Source organism: Chiloscyllium plagiosum, chromosome 7 (assembly GCF_004010195.1).
Source record: "Chiloscyllium plagiosum isolate BGI_BamShark_2017 chromosome 7, ASM401019v2, whole genome shotgun sequence".
NCBI classification, from domain to species: domain Eukaryota; kingdom Metazoa; phylum Chordata; class Chondrichthyes; order Orectolobiformes; family Hemiscylliidae; genus Chiloscyllium; species Chiloscyllium plagiosum.
The window spans coordinates 59986001-60009416 of NC_057716.1; the positions used below are offsets into that span (position 1 = coordinate 59986001).

Below are 23416 nucleotides of genomic sequence, written 5' to 3' on the forward strand. Positions count from 1 at the left end.
GTAACTTAAGTGGAAGGTGCCTTGTGAGGCCTTCGCAATCAAACCTTTGGTAAGCTCTCTATCTCAAAACAAATATAAGATACTGATCATCTAAACTAAAATCAGAAAACACTTGAAATAGTCAGCATTTGTGGAGACAGAAACAGAATCAAAGTTGTAATTCAAAGCCTGTTCATCAGAAGAGGATAAAGGAAAAACTTAGCTGTAATGGTATCTATTAAGCAAGAAGCAGGTAAAAGGGGGTTGGAAGTAAAGAATCATAGTGATGGAGAGGAAATTCTATTTCATGTAAATAAAGGCCATTTCAACAAGACAACTGTAGACTAGCTTACTGGTGTAATCATTCAAAGCAAGACAGCAGCTTTAGAATAGAGAGAGAAAAAAATTACATTTCTTAAGTCACAAAAAAAAAGAAAAATACAATGTGATAATTGAAAGATCTTACTTGTTGATATGAACAACAATTCTGTTTTGTTATTACTCCTTTATTCCCTTATTTAGAATTATTTCTCTTCACTTATTTATCTGATGATTAATATACTTTCCTTATACTCCCTTCGTTAGGAGTTAAGCTTCCCTAATGAAGACGTTAGACTAGAAACATGTTCCCAGACATCCATCAATGCTGTTTCACAGCTAGACCTTGGGAATGTTTGGAAACTGGTTACAATGACTCAGTCAGGTTTTCCTCTCTTCCTTTCAAAATAAAATGCTGTGGCCACTCTGACGTATGTCCTTAAACTAGCTGACTGAGGTTGTGAATAATTTTGTGTGAAATTGCACATCCAAACTCAAAGCCTACCTGGGCATCCATCTACTTTTACAGTTATACAGTCATAGAGTCAGAGATGTACAGCAGAGAAACAGGACCTTCAGTCCAACTTGTCCATGCTGACCTGATATCCTAAATTAATCTAGTCCCATTTTCCAGCACTTGGCCCATATCCCTCCAAACCCTTCCTATTCATATACCCATCCAGATGCCTATTAAATGGTATAATTGTACCAGCCTCCACCACTTCCTCTGGCAGCTCATTCTGTACACATACCACCCTCTGTGTGAAAAAGTTGCTACTTAAGACCCTTTTAAATTTTTCCCCTCTGACTTTAAACCTATGCCCTCTAGTTCTGGACTCCCATACGCAGGGAAAAGACCTTGTCTATTCACTCTATCCATGCCCCTCATGATTTTATAAACCTTCATAGAGTGTTACAAGGGGACATAAATTTAAGGTGAAGGGTGGAAGGTATAGGGGAGATGTCAGGGGTGGGTTCTTTACCCAGAGAGTGGTGGGGGCATGGAATGCGCTGCCCGTGGGAGTGGTAGAGTCGGAATCATTGGCAACCTTTAAGCGGCATTTGGATAGGTACATGGATGGGTACTTAATCTAGGTTAGAAGTTCGGCACAACATCGTGGGCCGAAGGGCCTGTTCTGTGCTGTATTGTTCTATGTTCTATGATAGAAGAGAATGGGAAGGAGGGCTAGAAAATTGATTAAGAATTAATTATAGCAACGAGGAGGGATGGTATCTTGGAAAGGCCATCAAGCAAGACTATTTGATGGAAATTTAAAAAAAAAAATAATAAGGTGCAAAAAGACAATTGAGTGTGTATTACAGGACCCCATGTCAGCAGAGACAATGAGCGGATCAAATTTATAATCAGATTACAAAGAAGTATAAAAATAATAAGGCAGTAAATAACAGGGAATTTTAACTACCTAAATATTAATTTGGAAAATTGTAATGTGCAAAAAAAGGGAGGGAGCAAATTTGGTAAATCACAACGAGGAGAATTATTTTCATCAGCAAATAGAAAGCCCAACAGGGGAGGAGGCAGTTCTGGACATAAGATTCAGAAATGAGCCTGGATAGGTGGACTAGAAGGGTGCAGAGGAGATTTACTGGGATTTAGTTGTCTGGGCTGGAGGGTCTGAATTGGGGTTGTTTCCTTGGAGGAGCAAATGTTGCGAGGGCCCCTGATAGATGTGTATAAGAATATGAAGGATGCATGGGAAAGCATCAGTAGAGAGGTCAATAACCATGGAACACAGACTTAAGGTAAGGATAAGGCAGCTAAGAGGAGAGTTCAGAGACAATTTTTCCACTTAGACAATGGTGGGTGTCTGAAAGTCACTACCTGAAAGCATAATATTAAGCAGTAAATGCAAGTTCTGTTGTGTTTCCATAGCCTTCAGGACTGTGGCTAGGAATTAGAATTAAATGTCGTCAGATCTTTGTTGGAATGGACATGATAGGCTTCAATACTGTAAATATCTGTGAGGCTATGAGCTTAAAAAGTATTGCATTAACGAAGAATACAAGATGCTTTAATAGAGACACTAAGTCTGCAACGTATTCAGCAAGGGGTCACAAGACTAGATTTGAATGGAAAAGGCTCTTTCTGTTCAAAACTCAATATAAGAGAAAACTTGCCACAGGGGAAACATCTTGTCCTCTCTTTCTTTCTCTGAAAGTCTGAACTGCGAACCTGCTGGAAGATCTCATCATTGCAAGTGAAGGGCACTTAAAGGAGAAATTGGAATCTACACCACTGTCCGCGGGGAAAGAAAATTCAACTAGCCAGGATTGATCTTTTGCAGCAGCCGAAGAATTTCAGTATCAAAGCTGAGCATTGGCAACTGGAGGAAGCCCTCCAAAGATGTGCAGGATCAGGTGAATTGGCCATACTAAATTGCCTGTAGTGTTAGGTAAGGGGTAAATGTAGGGGTATGGGTGGGTTGCGCTTCGGCGGGTCGGTGTGGACTTGTTGGGCCTGTTTCCACACTGTAACCTAATCTAATCTAATCTAATCTAATCTCTATGTATTTTAGGCAGATGCTCAACAATAAACCAACAAATAGTGGAAAGCTGCAACATGGCTGCAATTTTCAAACTAAGATGCAAAATAAATCAAAAAAACAGGCTCTCAGGCATCCAAATATTCATACTTATTGTATTTCAAGCTAATAGTGATCAAACATAAATAATGTATACATGCTACACAATATACAGTAGTGGAAACAATGGATGAAACTCCAATGAATTTAACATGCCAGCCTGTTAAACAGTGAGTAAAGCTGGAGAGAAAACAGTATTTGTGAAAATAACTGCCTATGGAAAGAGTAGACGCACCGTTGCACTGTTGTACGATTCAGACAAGACAAAGCTGAAGCTAATAATGATATTAAAGAGAAAAGCCCTCCAAAAACAGCAATTCGCAAAAGGTGTATTTGACTACATTCATCATGGGGACTGGATGAACGAAAATGACTTGAAAATATACAAAGGGAAGCATGGAATTTCCATCCGGGCAGCTAAAGTAAAGAAGTCTTTTCAGCAAGTATTCAGATCACATCTGTTGTTGAATTTAGATCACAGCATGATGATAATGTAGTGATGTTTGGTGGGCGAAGCAGCCTTGTTCAATTAGTGGAGGTCTGTCTAAATGAGTCCTTCAAGGGTAGCATGAAGGTAAAAAAAAGGATGGACCGGCTAGATGATTGGAGAAAACATTCACCAAGGGAGGCATACAGGCTGAAATGTTAGCTATCCTTGGGAAATGGGTTGTCTTGCCTGGGGGAAAGTAAAATCAGAATGGAGATTATTGTCTAAGTTTTCAAGAAACGTGGGATATCTGATTAGATTAGATTACCTACAGTGTGGAAACAGGCCCTTCGGCCCAACAAGTCCACACCGACCCTCCGAACAGCAATCCACCCAGACCCACTCCCCTACATTTACCCCTTCACCTAACACTACGGGCAACTTAGCATGGCCAATTCACCTAACCTACACTGTGGGAGGAAACCGGAGGAAACCCACGCAGACACAGGGAGAATATGCAAACTCCACACAGACAGTTGCCTGAGGTGGGAATTGAACCCAGGTTTCTGGTGCTGTGAGGCAGCAGTGCTAACCACTGTGCCACCGTTCTTATTGGCAATATCATAGCATAATTGCTGATAAAGATAACGTTGATGATCCATATGATGATGCCATTCAAGTAGAAGATTGGGACATGCTACTTTTTTCTGAAGATGAGAAACGGGTGATTTTCTCACAGATTTTAAATATACCTTCATGCATACTCAGCTGTTAAGTAATATTCTGTAGTCTGAAAAAAAAAGTGAAATTGTGTAACTTTGTAAATACAGCTTTTAGTTTTGATGATTTTGATTAATTTCTGTAAATTCACTCAATTCCATGGAGGTTACACTGAAAATAAATGTGGTCCCTTTTGCACTACGTTTGAGAATAGGTTCAGCAATAACTATCTCCTACTTGGCAACTCTGCAATGATGATTTGATGCTTTTTAATCTCTCCAAATTATTACTCACACAAAATTCAATGCCCAACTTTTGGACCATAAATGTAGTCTCAGAAACTCGACTTTGGGCAAGTATATACAGTATCTGTGTTCCTCCAGTTGTGCAAATGTGATGTTAATCATTCCACCACTAATGGCCATACCTTAATTTGCCAAGCTCTGGGATTCCCTTCCTAAACACTCACCTCTCTTTCTCCATTAAGATGCTCTTTAAAACCCAAGTCCTGGATTGGGATTTTTGTCATCTGCCTAATAACTGTGATTCAGTGTTAAATTTTACTTTATAGTGCTTGTGCAAATCATCTTGAGATAGTTTATTATGTTAAAATTGCTATACTATGCAGGTTGTTGTCCTTGAGTCAATATTGTGATGATTCTGCCTGGCTTAGAGAGACAGATAATATTTCTTAACAGTTCCAAAAATTAATTAAATAGTAGCAGTATTTAAATTACTACTGGAGCTCACCTTCCACAGTGTGGGATGAGTATTATACCGGCAGTCTTATTACAGCAGTCATACTGATGCTATGCAGCAGGGACTGTATTTTCTTACTGATACTTTAACACTAAATTGAGAAACATTCCAATATGTTTTTTTGGTTGAATTCCAGCTGAAATAAAGCAGACATGACAGCTAATAAAATTCTGAAATGACTGAACCCTGTTCACCTCTCAAAAAGATCACTTTTACATAATAGAGCAATGAAACAGGAATGAATTCACAATAGCTTTGGAAGGCTACAAGATCGTATCTCTCCTTTGAAATGAGGCACTTGAATAAAGAATTGAAGTTATGCAGAAGTGTGATATTGAACAATATTTCACAATAAATTCACCAATACAGAAACTGATCTTGCTACATCATTGGATTTAATGTTAACCAACTCAAAATCTTCACGAAAAGCAAATCTTCATGAAGGAGAAAAAACGTCTTTTAAAATAGACAAGACTTGAAAATCATTCATATTGATGCATGGGCTCTTTAGTCCAAGTACTGCATGCTTGCTCCAGAAAGCATACTAATGCACTAAAATTACATTTCTGATTAACTTGAACTAATTTACCTATTGGCAAATGGCTTATTGGTATTTCTTTCTGATGCAAGTCAGACTTTGAGAGGAATTAAGCGAGATTTCAACACGAGCTGACCCTGCAGGAGAAATCCTCCATGCAGCCTAACAGTGTAAAGAAGCTGAACAGCTTGTCTGGAGTTTCAAATTATAATCACACTGAGCATTTCAATTTCAAAACTTAAGGCAAAGTAGTCATGGGAAAGAGCAAAAACATTTTGTCGTCATGTCACTGTGAGTTAGGAAATCTGGGTTTTTCCCAGTTGCTAGTTATTTCTAGTTTCCATCTTCTGTACATGGTAACATTTTTCAAGAGAATTGGAGGTTAAAACTAATCAGTTGTTATCAATTAGCTGCAATTTACTCAACCAATTATGAACTTCCTTTTGGGACTTGGACTGTGAGAGTATTTTCATGGTTGGTTCATATTTATAAGAGTACAGGAATTAAAAACAACATTTTAAAAAGTACAGGCAACAGCAGCACAAAAAGAACTGAAAATATTATAGAGCCAGCGTTATACAGCATGGAAACAGACCCTTTGGTCCAGTTCATCCATGCTGGTCAGATAGCCAATCTGACCTACTCCCATTTACCATGACTCCTTCTCCTGCTCACTTATGGGCTTATGCCCGAAACGTCGATTCTCCTGTTCCTTTGATGCTGCCTGACCCGCTGTGCTTTTCCAGCAACACATTTTTAAGCAATGCCTATCATGTCAATTTTACTGCCGCTAATTGCTAACTTGTAGTAAACCAGATCATGCAAACCACACAACACTCCGTGTTAGACCATGAAGTGGGTTCTCGCTACCACACTACACAAAAGCAGGCTATCAGGTTTCCTACATTTAAAGTAGATGGTGGCAACAAAAAATCAACATTATGGGTCACACCTCATACAGCCTTGTGACTGGATATTTCCATAAACACCAATGATCAGATTCCTTGAGTTTTAAAAAAGGTAGTTGGAGAGAAAGTAAATATATTATTTTTGATCTTCAGAGATTCCAGCACAACTTGCAAAAATTGGAAGGGTAGCAAATGACAATATTTTGAGAGAGGAGAAAGAGAGAAAATAGGTACCATAAGGCAATTAGCCTAACAGTCCTAGGCAAAATACTAAAGGTGGCAGCCTTAGTGAGGCAACATAATTTCAAAATACCACACATAACAACAATGTTGAAATAGGGGCGAGTGATTGCCCTTGACATTAAGGTGCCTTTGACCAAGTGTGGCATCAAGAAGCCCCAGCAATACTAAAGTCAATTGAATCAAGGGGAAAAACAACTCTTGGTTGGTCTAGGTACAGTCAAGACTTTTACCAGGGAAGAAATAGCAGTGTAGTTCCAAGTTAGGATAGTTTGTAATTTAGACAGGAACTAGTAAATAGAAGTGTAAAAACTAATGCTTATTTATCAAAAACAAGTGATGTGCTAATGAATCACATTACCAATGAACAGCATACAGCTGAGAAATGGGAGGGGATCAAGGATGCTAGACCAAACCATAAGTGAGCAGGAGAAGGAGTCATGCAACACAGAGATCCTGACTGTGATTTGGATATTTCAGATTGGAACCAGATGAGTGCAATCTCACTCAGATGAACAACAGTGGAGGGGTGATATTGGACCATGGTGTATACAAGGGTGTTTAAGTTAACAGACAAATCAAGAAGGACAAAGGTGGGAGACAGTTTCTTTTTGTCACAATCAAACTGGATGCCAATTATGACTTTGATAAGGGCAGTATTGGTACTGTACCATGGAAACCAGATTAGAGGAATTCAGAGATAGAGTTCCTGGAAAGATATGGATGAATTTCAGAGTTGATTGCACATTCAGAGACTTTGGAGAATAAAGGATAGCAAGAAATGGACAATAACTTGCAAGAACAGTGGGAACAAGGACTGACTTTTAAGGAGATACATGATAACAAACTTAAAGACAGAGTCATTGCTTGAAGAAACAATTAACAATATCAGTTAATGTGGGACCAAGAAGGGACCAGTACTTTATGGAAATAAGATCAAGGAGGCAGGAAATTGTTTTTAGGGTTAACATGAGCTTAGAAAGGGCAAATAGGAAGGGAAAAGATGCACAGGCAGAGTAGAAACTAGGCTTTTATTGTCGAGAATATAGAGGTTAAATGGAAAGGTAACAAATGTTCTGAGGGCATGAAAAGGATTTGATAAAGTAATTGGAAAGTTTTCTTCTATGTCAAGGACCAATGGGCATCTTGAAATCATCATGCCTTTCAAGGGAGAACTTAGTTGGGAGATAGTAATACAACAGGAACTCCCTCCAACTGAAAATCATAAATGCTACAAATAATTTTAACTCAGAGACTGATAATTCTATTAATTAGCGAGAAACTAACGAATAATGAAGCCAAGGCAGGTGGATAAGAGTATAGATAAACTAACAATTTCACTGCATAGCAGAACATGTTCAATGGAGTTAATGGTTTGTTGGTGTTCTTACGAACTATGACAGTGTTTCTAGTCCTTGAAACTTCAGCTGACTAGAAAAAAATGCAGAATTCTCTAAATGAAAACCAACCCCACAAGACAAGACCTTAAAGGCAGCAACAACAGAAATTGTTGGAAAAAACTCTGCAGGTCTGGCAGCATTTGTGGAGAGAAAGCAGAGTCAATATTTTGGGTCAGATAAGCCTTCAGAACAGTTCCTGCTGAGTTTTGCCAGCAATTTCTGTCAGATTTCAATGAATAAATAAAAACTCAATCTCTTTGCTTAGCTCTAATAAATTCAGAACTGCAGTCTTTACAAATCGTATTTTATCTGTTCATCCAGAAATGCATTGAAGTAATTTTGGTAATTCAATAAACTAGGTGTAAAACATTTTTGAACATTCTACTTAATGCAAGAAAACTTCCAAAGAAGAATCAAGTTTTTGTTCCCAATTGTAGGAACTAGGATATATAAAAAATGTAAATTATTTTACAACAGCTAAAAACCCCTGAAAACTAAATGCCAACATTCTGAAAGTTTTAAAGATTTTTTTTTTCTATTATGCTTTAAGTGTGTCAAGTCCACACACCCTGAAGAATCAGACAAATCATCACATTACATGTCACAACTGAATACAGCTGCCACAGTCCGTCATAGCATTTTCCTGTTCTTTTACAACGCAATTTGTTTCCTGCCAGCACTTGTACCTAAAGGTCTTGCAAAGAACAGAAGTTTTTGAAGCAGATGTTTGTACAGATTGGGTCAAATTATACATATTAAAATAATTCAAGAGCCGAAACACAGAATTTGACATCAACCATTTTGGGATCTCGTATAACAGAGGAAAAACAATCTTTTGCAAAGTTCGCATGCAAACTGTAACATTTATTTAATTCCACAACAACAAACTGTGGAGATTAACACATGACTTCTCATGCCCATGATTCAACTTTCCAATTGTCTTCACTTGGAAATCTGTGCTTTCATCATTAAAATGTAAACAGGATTAACCAATCAATACTTGTTGAACTGATGTCAGTGAAACCTAAATTAGGTTCAAAGAACTTTTGACTACTTATTGGCAGTCAACAACTACTTGCCAAATATTTTTGTGGCCCCAGCATCCACTAAATATACGACAGATAGTTTGCATATGATGCTCTCCAACTACAGCTGGTTATTGAAAGATAATGCATACTAATACTGAAGGCAGAAAATCATATTGGAATATTTAGAATATTTATCTATAATAAACAAAGTCCTATAAACACAATTGTTGTTGTGACATTGTCAATCACCAATCTTTTCAAATTTCAATAGTTTCTACAACTGAGTGTTTTCAGTTGATCATTTTGACAAATAATTCACAGTTTCCATTTTGTTATCTCAATGACCTACAGAATTAGAAATTATTTCCTCAAATTCGATCAATGTAAAAACTGGGCAGCATAGGCAAGTTGAGCCAAGAGGCCAATTTCATGCTGTCGACCTCTAGGACTCTATTATGAGTACTTCAATTACTTAACTAGATAATTTCATTTGTGCATTTGCTTCCTTGTAGGAGGAAGCATTAATAAGCTACCAAAAAATCAAAACACATAACCTAAAAAAAGTAAAGGATTTTTGTTTCTCTACTTTCACACAGTGTGAGTGTTTCTGTAAAGGTCAACATTTGTTGACCATCCAAATGGCCTCGAAAATGAGCAGATGCTTGGTAATTTCAGAGGGCAGTCTCACAGACTTCAGTGAGCCAGATGGACTTTTACAACAATTGATGATCACTATGGTCATGATTATTGAGAGTAGCTTTACATTCCAGATGAATGAGTTGAATTTCAATTCCATTACCTGCCATTCTGGGATTTGAACTCATCTCCCTTGCATTAGCCTGGCCCTCTGAACTACTAGCCCAGCAGCATTACTGTTATACCATTATCTTTCCCAGCTTCATGCTTTCCAGTTGATCTTACTAGTCCCTCCCTCTACTAGCTTAAACTCCAACCATATTTTGTCAGATGGTGAACATCTTGGAATAGTCACATCAGTCACATCATTCCAAGCTGTATTATTTTTTTTCAACGGTTTAAACTTACATTATTTGGTTAATAGATACTGATTAAAGAAAGCCAACATAGGTTTGTCAATGTCTAGTCTTGTCTAACAACCTAGTTGAATATCTTTAAAGAAGTTGCTAAACTATTAGATATGGAAGTGACTATGGATTTCTCAGTATTTATAAAAATTCCAGATGGGAGACTATTCGCAGTAATGAGAGCTTAAAGATTTAGAAACAAACTGTCGAGGAAGAGGATAGGACATTGTCAAGAGGTTACAGATAGACAGAAAAGATAATGGATAGGTACTTTAATGAACAGGATGCATCTTTGGGTGTGTGCCAGGGATCTGTACAGCCGATTACTAGATGTTGCAATGATTTCGATAAAGGAACAGAGAGTATCATATCAATATTTTCTAACTGTACAAACTCAGGCAACAATTATGTCAGTAAGAGGAGGCAGATGGAATTCACAGAATAATAAATAATTATAGCACACAAGGCCTTTTTTCTGGACTGTTCTCCCCCACCTTTTCCCTGGAGCGCCAGAAATGTTCTCCCTTGAGATAATTATCCAATTTTCTTTCAAAGGCCACAATTGAGCCTGCTTCCACCACACTCTCAGACACTGCATTGTAGATCTTCACTGCATAAAAGTTTGTCCTCTTGTCATCCCCTGTTTCCTTGACCAATCACTGAATCTGAGTATACCCTCTTATCAGTCCAAATAAATCTCCCACCTTTCCTTTAATAACCTGTTTACCACTCACATAGCTATAGAAGACTTCTGAACTCTTCATGATAGCTGCCAGTTTCCTCTCATCTACTCATTTTGCTTCTCTTACCTAGACTGCTTCTCAATCTTTTTCTTAGCCATACTAAACCTTATGCACTTTGCATTATATGACCCTCTTACTAAGATTTGATTCCCCTTTGTTCTACAGGACCATATCCAGCTATGCCTACTTCCTCATTACAATGAAATAAGGGTGTAAAAAAGTCTCTTGAACACTCACTGAAAACTCTTGCCCCATTCTTTTAATTTACACTAATAGTATCCCAATCTACACTGACATCTTTCTAATTTCCTTGCAAATTTGTTCCTGTACACTTTCCTTACTTGCTGGTGACCTATAGTGTACACCAAGTTAAATGTGGAGTTATTTCTTATGTTCTTAGATAGTTAAATTTTCTACTTGTTCACGAACAGGATAAAAAGGGGTGGGATTTACATTTTATAAACCTATAGTCAGATCACATCTGGACTACAGTGTTCATTTCTGACACTTACAAGACTAAAGAGGTATTTAATTGAAAGCTTTTTTTAATTAACTTGTTTATGGGATCTGCAACAACATTTCTTGCCCAACACATGGAGGACAGGTAAGCATCAACCACATTGCCGCAGATGTGGGAGTTACAGATAGGCCAGACCAGCTAAGGATAGACAATAGACAATAGGTGCAGGAGTAGGCCATTCAGCCCTTCGAGCCTGCACCGCCATTCAATATGATCATGGCTGATCATTCCTAATCAGTATCCTCTTCCTGCCTTATCTCCATAACCCTTGATTCCACTATCTTTGAGAGCTCTATCCAACTCTTTCTTAAATGAATCCAGAGACTGGGTCTCCACTGCCCTCGAGGGCAGAGCATTCCACACAGCCACCACTCTCTGGGTGAAGAAGTTTCTCCTCATCTCTGTCCTAAATGGTCTACCCCGTATTTTTAAGCTGTGTCCTCTGGTTCGGCACTCACCCATCAGCGGAAACATGTTTCCTGCTGCCAGAGTGTCCAATCCTTTCATAATCTTATATGTCTCAATCAGACATGGCAGATTTACTTCACTAAAGGATATTAGTGAATCAGATGGGTTTTTACAATAATCAACAGTGGTTACATTGTCACCTTTAGGCTAGTTTTTAAATTGAATTCAAATTTCACCATCTGCCAAAGTGGGATTCAAACCCACATGTCCAGAATATCAGGCTAGGGATTTAGATTAGTTATCTAATAACATTACCATTATGCCACCACTACCCTGCTGAGGATTAGATAGGATGGGATAGATAGAAACAAACTGATGAGGGAGTCCAGAACAAGGGGAAATAAAAGTAATTTTGTTCATTCAGGAACATTAGGAAGCACTTTTGCACACAAAAATTGGTGGAAAATTGGAACTATTTCCATTAAAAATGCTACTGAGGCTTAGGAACTAAAAATTTCGAAGATGTAAAAATGGCTTTACAGTTTTTGGTAGATATTAGTAAACATGGAACTGAAAGCAGAAAAATTGATTTGAACAACAGATCAGCACTAATCTGCCATAATTGAATAGTGGAACAGGATTCAAGAGTTAAATGGCGCACATATAGTGTACATGCATTAAAAGGACAGGATTTTTTAAAAGGACCTGCAGGAAACATTTTGATCTGATACTCACATTAAAAAAAAATTGCTTGACATATTTAACCTGATAAGTTCTTGAGGTAAGCCTAAGTCTGTGATACTCTAGATGTTAAATTTCAATATTTTCAGATTTTCTTACAGATTGATATAATTTCCAAGTATGGTAATTTTAAAATTCTGTTTTTTGACCTGCAATTTACAAGCAGCTATAGTTTTCTTGTAATTATCCCACAAGGACTAGAAGGAGATACCATTATGTGGATCTTTCCACTTTGACCTGTTTTTCACAGAGAATACTCGAGTAAGAGAATGAGGTGAAATCAGGCCAAATCAAATACAATTCTATCTTGGCACCTAATTATCACTGCCATTTTCAAAATTTAAAAAAACATCGTTAAGTTTTCTAAATCTACATGGATGACTCAAGCGTCAATAATCTAGAGCAGTTTTTGGGCAACAGTTACTACCTCCACGTAATTTATGCACTGGATGAGTAATAACTTGGTTTCCATACACTTAAATGAATATCATAAAGCAGTACAAGGTGTTAGGGAATAATATTGTTCACACTATTTTTGTAAGATAGCAGGAATTTCACATTATTCCCAACTTTAACTATATTTACCAACAACAATGTTCAGAAATCTCCATTCTCAAAACTCAGTCTTGGAAGAGCAACAGTTGTTACAATTTAATCAGATTATACAGATTCACCTTGTTATTTGAAATACTGCGTAGAAAAGTGAGTGAGTGGCATAAAACTCAAATGGGTGAAAAGATATATTCTTTAAGCATAAGAAGCATTATTTTTCCATACTGCTGGAATTCAGAATTAGTTCATGAAACTGAAAAATATAATTTGTTTAAAAGGTTCAAAAACAGACAATACACAATCACAAAATATCAGCAATTTAAGCAAGGCAAAAGAGCCGACCATGGTCACACTTATTTTAAGACCCAAGTCTTTACCTTTGCCATCTGTGCTTGGACACCATTCCCCTTTAAGGCAGCCACTGCCTTTTGAGCTGCAGCTGGACTGTCAAAATCCACAAATCCATAACCTGAAATACAACACCAGACAAAATTACAACTTAACCGAGACCTTATAAGTTCATTTGAAACACCTGCATCATTGTCCCTTCTATGTAGATTTAATATTATGGCCAATGCTCAGGAAACAAAAAAAAAACATTTAACAGGAAAGTGAATGATACCAGACCTTGTGGAATTGATTCTGGATATGTTCAGTGTTAAACTGCTATACTGTATTTGTCAATTATCGTATGATATTATAATATGAATCACAACAAATACAGGTAATTCTTCTACAAAGCAATGGTTGCATTATTGTGTGACTCTGCGCTATATAAAAATCGTGCAATAAAAACAGCACTTTGAGTGTTGCCGATGCAATCACATTATAGCCAACACACGTTTTAAAAGTTCAAGCTTTAGAAACAGCATCCCCTATTCGTCAATCACATTATAGCCAAGTTGCACTGATGAAACGCATGTTATATCAGAACGACCTATAATGCATACATTCATCTCGAATTTGAGAAATTTTTTCAACTTCAAGATTGTGTAGTTTAAAATGTTAATTAGGTGCAGGTTGCTTTACCAGACGGAGATTGAGTGCATCAAAAAGAGGATTCTCGTACCAAATGTTGGATCTTGCAGATTTTTGCAGGCAAAGTGATAGTTGGCTTCAACCTCTTGCACTGTAAAAGATGTTTGTTCTGATATGTTATCCACCCATTAGGAGTCTGCTTTGGCCCGACAGTCTGCCAATATGTTTTAGTTGTGTTGTTAGGAAATAGCAAATGAGCTTGTGGGAATTTACCAAAATTTGCTGGAATGTGGGTTGTGGCCGTTTGGAAAATAGCAAATGTGATGCTACTGTTTAAAAAAGGAGGTAGACAAAAGACAGGTACCTGTAGGCCTGTTGGCTTAACTTCTGTGGTGAGGAAATGCTTTAATCTATCATTAAGGAAGAAATAACAAGACATCGGGATAGAGATTAAACCACTGGGGAGCTGCAGCATGGGTTAATGAAAGGCAAATCATGTTTAACTAATGTACTCGTATTCTTTGAAGAAATTACAAGCACAGTGGACAATAGGGAACCAGATGATGTGGTAAGGGGGAGCAGACTTAGGACAGAGTTGAGAAGAACTTCTTCATCCAAAGGGGTGTCAATCTGTGGAATTCCCTGCCCAGTGAAGCAGTTGAGGCTACCTCTTTGAATATTTTTAAGGCAAAGATAGATTTTTGAACAGTAAAGGAATTAAGAGTTATGGTGAGCCAATGGCTAAGTGGAGCTGAGTCCACTAAAAGATTAGCCATGATGTTATTGAATGGCACAGCAGGCTCAAAGGAACAGATAGCCTACTCATGTTCCTATTTCTTACAGTCTTATGTTTTTCTTTTCATTCTAAAAGGTCAAGTAAGAGAAGAAACTGCCATCCAGTATTTGCATTCACCAACAATAACTGCGCAGTTGGGCACAAATGATGTGGTGAACCTTCCCAGAAGATTTATATCATCCTCCCAGTTATATTTAAATAGCCACAGATGAAACAGGAGCAGGAGTAGACCATCTTCTGGGAGGCTGAAGGCTCAAATCTTTTAAGTTTTTAATTACACATAGCATATTCTTGCAAAGCCCAGTTAAAATAAATTCCAGGTTTCATATAACTGGATCTAAGATACGATTACCAAAAAATATTCTCTGAGAAACTTTGTTGCTGCAGTATCTTAGATAAAGGTACACTTATGATTTCTACTTTGAAGAACTCTCATGGAAATATTTCATGCCATTCCCCAAACAGCACTAATAAAATTAAACAGGTGATTGCATAAGATATTTCTAATGTCACAATTTTGTAATTAAGTTTGACAACATGTTCCAATTTGCAGTTTCTCTAAAATGTGTAGTGAATTCAGACATTTATCAGTATGTGCGATGGTCATGAAATACCTCGAGCAAAGGACAAGGGAAGTGATAAACACATCAAGATATTGATTTCAACTGAACTCAATTTTGAGGCAGGGTGCTGCCTCTGATTAGAAAGCACATTAGCAGCAACTTCAAAAGTGTACCAATGAGACAAAATGAAACAGAGCCAAGAAAAATAAAATTTGCTGGGAATGATAAGCCTGACTCTGCTCACACCTAGGTAAATGTGGGTCAAAATGGATGAATGACGGGAATTTTCCACAGTATTCAGATTTCCAAATCTACGATTGTGTTAAAATTGGAATTTCCACCTGGTGAGTCAGCAACCCTCTTCTTCATACTAAAACTTAAAGCATACACAACAATTTCACATTTTGGGAGAAACATGATTTGCCTGCCAATGAGCCAGCTTGGAAACACAAAAGAACAAACAAAGGAATATACAAGTGAATCATTACCAACAGCCATTTGGGGCAAGAGAGCAGGGATAAAAATGCATTTGTAATCAAGAACTGGAAGCTACTCTCTCTTTCTGCTTATCTCACTCAGTCACAAAAGTCAGTGCCGATTAGAAAAACAACTGGTGATAACTAGCATTTACTGAGAACTCAAAATCTATAAACTTCATCACTGAAGAAATAAGGCAACAGCTAAACAATCAGGACTTGTCATTCTCACAACCTAAGGGCTCTAACAACTTGACAGTACTGCTGTCTTTATTTTCTTGCCTATACAGTATAGAGTGAGTTGCCTTAGGAGTCCTCTGGACTGGATCCCATTAAGTCTCATGGCACCAGGTCAAATATCTGCTGCTACATGCTACCCCTTCTCGGCTGCTGAATTACCTCGACTCCACATTGAACACAGTTTAGAAGATGCACTAAAGGTGGAATGGGCACAGAATGTACTCTGGGGTGAGGGTCTTCAATTAGGAGAAAGTGAGGACAGCAGATACTAGAGAGTCAGAGTCAAAAAGAGTGGTGTTGGAAAAGCTCAGGTCAGGCAGCATCTGAGGAGCAGCAAAGTTGATGTTTCATGCATCTCCCCATCATCATGAATGTGGAGGCGGAAGGGGAATAGAGATAAATCATCTCCCTTCCCCCTCCACATTCCTGATGAAGGACCTATGCCTGAAACATCGACTCTCCTGCTCCTTGGATGCTGTCTGACCTGTTGTGCTTTTCCAGTGCCACCCTTTTCGACGCCAAGCGTCTTCAATGTCCACTAGCAAGATTTGATTGGTAGCACAATACTGAGTAAACTAGTTGAGTGCTAAAAGAGATAGCTGCTAGACTGGGCATGCAGCAAGTGGGAAAGGAACTAGCAAAAATAAAAAATGTACCTTACCTCATCCTCACCAACCTAGCTTTGACAGGTGCATCAGTCCACAAAAGTATTGCTGGGAGTGAGCAGTGCAAAGCCCTTGTGGAAACAAGAGCCTGCCCTCCATGTTGTACAGCACTATCATCATTTTGAGCAGATATAGCAACTCAGGACCTGGCATACATGAGACAATATGGGACAATATCAGCAGCAGTACTACTTTTAACCACAAACAGTAACCTCATGGCTCAGCATATACCCTACCACAGCATCACCATCAAGCCAGAGAATCAACCTGAATTCAATGAGCAACGCAGGTAGGTATGCTAGGAGCAGCACCAGGCATACCTAAAACTGAGAGGTCAATCTACTGAAACTAAAACACAGAACTACGTGCATGTTGAACAATACAAGCAGCATGCAACAGACTGAGTTAAGTGATCCCATGGCCAATGGATCAGATCAAGCTCTGCAGATCTGCCACAGTCATGACCACTGGTGGACAATTAAACAATTTGACAGGGGTCCACAAATATTCCCATCCTCAATAATAGGAGAGCCCAATATATCAATGCAAACAAGGCTTCAACCAGAAGTGATGAGTGGATGAGCTATCTAGGCCTCCTCCTGAGGTCTAAAGCATTACAGATGCCAACCTTGAGCTACTTCAGTTTATTCATATCAAGAAACAAAGGAAGGTAATGGACATGGCAAAGGCTATGGGAGCTGTCATTCATACTGAAGACTTGTCCTCATAAACCATGGGCCTAATCTAACTACTCTATAATCCTTGCAAAACATGCACCTACGTGACAATGTGGAAAATTACCCAGGAATATCTAGTCCACAAAATCAAGTGCAAATCCAACCTAACTAATTCACTTCCTTCTGTATATTTACAATCATCTAAAATTTGATGAAAGAAATCATAAGCAGCAGTGCTAAGTGACACCTACTCAACAATAACTTACTCACTGATGCTCAATTTGGGTTCTGCAACTCCAAACTGCAGGTTTGGTCCAAACAGGGGAAAAAAAACACTTCAGTCAAGAGGGGAAGTGAAGACAGCTACCTTTGGCATCAAGCCAATACTTGACAGAGTGCAACTTTAAAATGCTTCATCAAAACAAAGAGTCAATGGGAATTGGGGAAATTTTGCCATTGGCAGGAGTCATACCTTGCTCAAAGGAAGACAGAGTGGTTGTTGGAGCACAATCATCTCAGTGACAGGACATCACTACAGCTATTTGTTCGAAGGATGCCCTCAGTCTCACCATCTACAGCTGCTTCATAAATTACCTTGCTTTCACAAGAAGGTCAGAGGGGAAGTTGTTTGCTGAAAATGCACCATGTTCATCATTATTCATCTATCCTTAAATACTGAAACAGACAAATGCCCAAATACACTAAGGCCTGGACAACATTCAGGTGTGAACTGACAAAATGGCAAGAACACTTGCTATACACAAGAGCCAGACAATGAACATCTCCAACAAAAGAATCCAAACATCGTCCCTTGACATTCAATGATATTATTGTTGCTGAAACTTTCCAAGAGCAACATCCCGAGGGGTTAACACAGACTGGAAAGTGAACTGGATCAACCACATAAATACTGTGGCTACAACAGCAGTCAGGAGCTATCAATTCGGCAGAAAATATCTTGCCTCCTGACTTCTCAAAGCCTATCCATCATGTACAAGGCACATTATCATCTATTTGCATGGCAAATTCTCAAAAAAACTTGACATCATTCTGGGTAAAGCAGCTCATTTGATTGGCATCCCATCCGAAACATTCAACACTCATTCCCTCCTCCACTGATTTACAGTGAAACATTATTCACCCTCTACAGGATGTATTGCAAGAACTCATGAAGGCCCTTTTGACATAACCTTTCAGACCTGCAACCTCTACACTGAGAAGGACATGGGCAACACTGGAGAACACCATGACCTGCAAGTTCCATTCCAAGCTACACACCATCCGGATTTGGAAATATACCACTCTTTCTTCACAGTCACTGGATCAAAATCTCAAAATCCCTAGTCATGAGGAGTGCATGGGATGGAGGAGAAATCAGAAGAGATGGAGATGGCTAGGTATGGAGAAACCCTGCAAAGTCTCCCATTGTGCAACATTTCTCCAGCACAGCCTTTTTGCTGATCTTTCACATGGTGATGAGCAGCCTTTTTTATCGGAGGTTGGGAAGTGATATGCAAGTGGTCGCTTTCTATTCTCTTATCAGACAGTCTGTTTCCTGTCTTGTGCAAAATGTTGTCTGTCTTGAAAGATCAGAGTTTCTTCATGAGAAGTTTGAAAGCTTCTTGGATACACTTTCATAAGTTCCTGGTTCTGATGAAAGGTGACTAGCCCAGGAATATTAGATTTGTTCTCTTACCAGAATGTCACCTGACCTGCTCATTATTTCCCACATTTTCTGTTTCAGCTCAAATGTTTGCCCTCCAAACATCACCCTCATATTGCAGAAAAGAAGCATCTTGCAATCATCTATAAAATGCCTCAACCTTCTAACATAATTGGGCCAGTATAGGAGATGAAACAATTCAGGTGTCTGGAGATCTTCAGGATAGAAATATGCATTGCTATTTTCAATAGCTTGATTTATTTCAACTAGTCAATTTGGAATTCATAAGATAATTCTTGGGCAATTTTGTTTTAAGCATTGCTATATATTTAGTAAATTACAGATAGTGAGTATTTTCTTTAAATCAGCACTTCAACTGTAAAAGGTAAGCCTGAGAAAATATGGAAACCACATAAGTGCAAACATGCTAAATGACGATAAATACTCGGAATAATGCTTTGATAATTGAGAGAAAAATGACATTAAATTCCTGAAAAAGTTCAAACCATTAAAATAATGTAGATACATGTAAATAGTCATGCACAAAAATTGTTTGAAGGCTTTCAGTTACAACTATTTCAGTAACTGTAAAATTGTCTTACTAAATATTAAACAAAGATAGATGGTATTTCTCCATAATTGCTTAGAAGTCTTGGGATGAGCCATTGTAGAACACTGACAATCATTAAGGGGGACTCAATGGAAATAGGAAAGGTACAAGTATATCCTCCTCAACTTTCTCCTCCCAAGCTGAATAGCTCTGTCTGCTCTCGTATGCCAGCACAGCCAGTGGTCATCTGATGATGAGGGTGTTTGATGGCCAAGACCTCAAACTGAATATCATACTTATGGCTTACAGAGCAGAACTGTTACAGCCCTTCTGTACTGTTGGAGACATGGATAAATTATAGCAGTCACCTCAAATCCTTTGAGAAATATCACCAGTGATGCCTCTGCAAAAATCTTACAAGCCAACCATTGTATCAGGATACTGATCAGTGCCCTCTTTCAGGTCAGGTGTGTCTGGCCATAACCAGAGCCTAATCAGTTGCACTGTATGGATGACATTGTCTGCATTCGTGATACAAGTTATCCAAATCATGCTCCATGCTTCATCAGAATAGCAGAGAAAATGCTTCAAGGACAACTTCATAGCTTCCTCGAAACACCATCCATTCTGACAGGCTAAGCACAGCACAAACAGTGGAAGAGCACACTAAAGCCGAGCATTCCACCCATCTGCTGAAGTGAACATCATCTGCCCCACTGAAACAGGTTTTGAAGATTCAATACGGGATGAGCCAGTCATCTCAGATCCCACAACACTGGAATGGAAGAAAACAATCTTCAATCCCAGTCTTCAATCCTTAAGTAGATTGCGAACAACCCACACAGAACTCATTTTCAAAATGGTGACAAAAGACATCCATAGGCCTATTTATCTTATGTTCTTTCTTTGTGAAATAATGAAAAGTAGTAAATCTCTAGAGTTATCTGTACAATAACGACCATACGGACAGCAGTCAAGGTATGAATTTAGAACCCTAACTTTAAAATCCAAGTGAAATGTTGAAACTAATTTAACATGGCACACTGTTAAATTCAAAGCTATGGAGATTCAGAGTAAATCTTGGGAAAAGAGAATAAACTGACAGTAAGACAGGAAACAAGTATTCATCTTGATGTTTAAGATGATGAGGGTCAAAACTTAGTATTAAGAGTACAATTATTTCAAACTGACATGAACATCCTGAATTCAACAAATTAAGGCACAGGAGCCAAGATGATAATAAAGGAGGAGAAAGTGAGGTCTGCAGATGCTGGAGATCAGAGCTGGAAATGTGTTGCTGGAAAAGCGCAGCAGGTCAGGCAGCATCCAGGGAACAGGAGAATCGACGTTTCGGGCATAAGCCCTTCTTTAGGAAGAAGGGCTTATGCCCGAAACGTCGATTCTCCTGTTCCCTAGATGCTGCCTGACCTGCTGCGCTTTTCCAGCAACACATTTCCAGCCAAGATGATAATAAGTCAGGCAATTGTGTTACCAGAAGAAACAGTTCAGAAATTACAGAATGAGTTGGATAAAATGTGTAAATAAGCAGAGCAATAGTAAACAGATTTAAGTAGACAATTGTTTATTTCACACTTATAGGTGTTATAATCCATCCCTAATAAATTTATCAAGCCCCAATGTCAATCCATGCTAATTCTTGCGCCCACTCACAATCTCATACCCCTTGTGCCTCAGTGGCAACCCTTTCGGCCGACCCATCCCCTGACCATCCCACCACCATGAACCTCTTCCAACCCCATAGCCCTTTAAAGGTCCGTTGCCAAAAATGCATGCCAACACGTCTGACACCTATCATCTTTTCCACTTACACCCAATATGCCAACTCATCCAGTGTGCGCAGTGGACAGACCTCAGGAACTACACTGGGATTAAATAAAGTTCTATTGTGTCTATTGACAAATTCACTGTTAACAAAGCAGATTATCTTTGTTCAATGATGTAATCCTTTTGAGGGGTCACAGGTGATGTACTGCTCATATTACTGGACTAGCAAATCAGAGAACAGGTTAATGCACGGAGAAATAAGGTTCAATTCTCAGCAGGGCAGCAGGTGGAGTTTAAACTTAAGAAATAAATCTGGAGATAAAGTTAGTCTTAGTAATAGTGCCCATTAAATGGCCATCTAGTTGACCAGTGAAGAAAAGTTACAATCCTTACTTGATTTGATCCATGTGACACCAGCCCAACTACAATATTGTGTAATTTTAACTGCCCTTTGGCACTGACAACCAAATCACTCAGTTCAAAGGTAAGTGGGGATGCACAAGAAATGCTGCTCTTGCCTGTAACACCCACATTCCATGAAAGAAAAACAAAAGCCTTCATAAAAGACAAGCATTTATATTCACAGTAACAGAAAAGTGATTGAAAAATTCAGTAGCATCTCTGGAGAGAAAAGCAGAGATAACATTTCTAGCCCATTGATCCCTTGTTAGAATCTTTTCAAAGAGACCTTTGGGCTTATTTTCTCCAGATCAGATAGATGGTAGTGTAGAAAAGAGGTATCATGTGATTAATGGGGTATAAAATTTTGCTAGGGAACAAAAGAGATGAATCCAGATATTTTTGTAAATTAAATTGCAAAAGTAGAATGAGGGGATTCATATTCAAGTAGGTAAATGTAAAGTTACTATTAAAGCCAAGAAATTCTTTGCACTAAAAAAAGTGATCAGTATGGGGAATGGAAGTCCGGAATGAATAGTGAAGAGAATTAACAAGAAACAGGAACTCTCCATTGGAAAACTTTGGGGGTTTCTAAATCTAGGTGGGCAAATCGCCTTCTTCATTACTAATTATTCTGCGATCAATTTCATCATAGTTAGATATTCTATCTCATTCCAGTAAATTAACTGGAGAAAAATTCATACTGCAGTTCCCCAGGCATTAGTATTCGGATCCTTCCTGATTAATGACCAAGGTATTTGTTACAGAGCAAAATTTCAAAAGTTGCATTTAATATGAAACATACAGACAAAACGGACAGACAAATAGCAGATGAAACTTAATGCAGAGAAGGGTGTAGTAATTAATTTTGGTTGGAAGAACAGAGATAGCTAAGGTAAAATTGAAAGAATAATTATAGTGGCAATGACAACAACAACTGCTGGGAGAGTTGAGAGCCTGAGTAATAAAATATGCCATATGTTAAGCCGGTGGTTTTGTGATACAGTAGGGTCCGTATCACTACCACTTTTAACTTGGCTTTTACCAATAGACCAAGAGGCCCAGGTTCAAATCCCACCTGTGTCAGAGATGTGCAATAACATCTCTGAACAGATGGATTACAAAATATTAGTACCCTAACCATTACCAATAGGGGCATAAAGATCAAAAGCAAGAAGGTTATGTTAAACTTGTGTACAAGCCTGGTTTGACCTCAACTGTAACACATTGTCCACTTCTGGAGAAAACAAGAAGGGATTAAACAGAATGCAGGTAAGACTTGTCAAAATGGTTCCAGGGTTACACTGACAGGTTGGCGAAGTTGGAATTATTTTTCCTGAAGAGAAGATAGAGGAGAGATTTGATAGAGCTATACAGAATCATGAGGGGACCTGACAGATTAGACAGGATTAAGAACAAGATTGTACAGATTTAAATTAACTTGCAAAAGAAGCAACAGAAATATAAGGAATAGATCTTCATGTGAGTGACCGGGATCTGGAACACATTACCTGAGAAAATGATGGAAGCAGTTTCAATTGAGGTATGAAAGACAGTTTGGGAGATGGTTGGGGGCGCAGGAAGGCCAGCTGAGCAGCATTAGAGAGGGACAAAGATCAAACAGAAAATTAGCCAGCGTGAAGTAGCAATCAGTAGAAATAAAATACTACTCTATTTGTATCAGGTCCCCAACTTAA

At 38.5% G+C, this 23416-nt stretch overlaps 1 protein-coding gene across 5 annotated transcripts in view; it reads right to left on the reverse strand.

Moving 5' to 3' along the window:
- LOC122551628 (RNA-binding motif, single-stranded-interacting protein 1-like) overlaps positions 1-23416 on the reverse strand; it is a 210721-nt gene that overhangs the window by 78421 nt on the left and 108884 nt on the right. For all 5 annotated transcript variants that reach the window (XM_043693851.1, XM_043693854.1, XM_043693850.1 and 2 more), the window contains exon 4: positions 13305-13396. In XM_043693851.1, coding sequence (XP_043549786.1) covers positions 13305-13396 — 92 coding nt within the window. The remainder of the gene's footprint in view (positions 1-13304; positions 13397-23416) is intronic.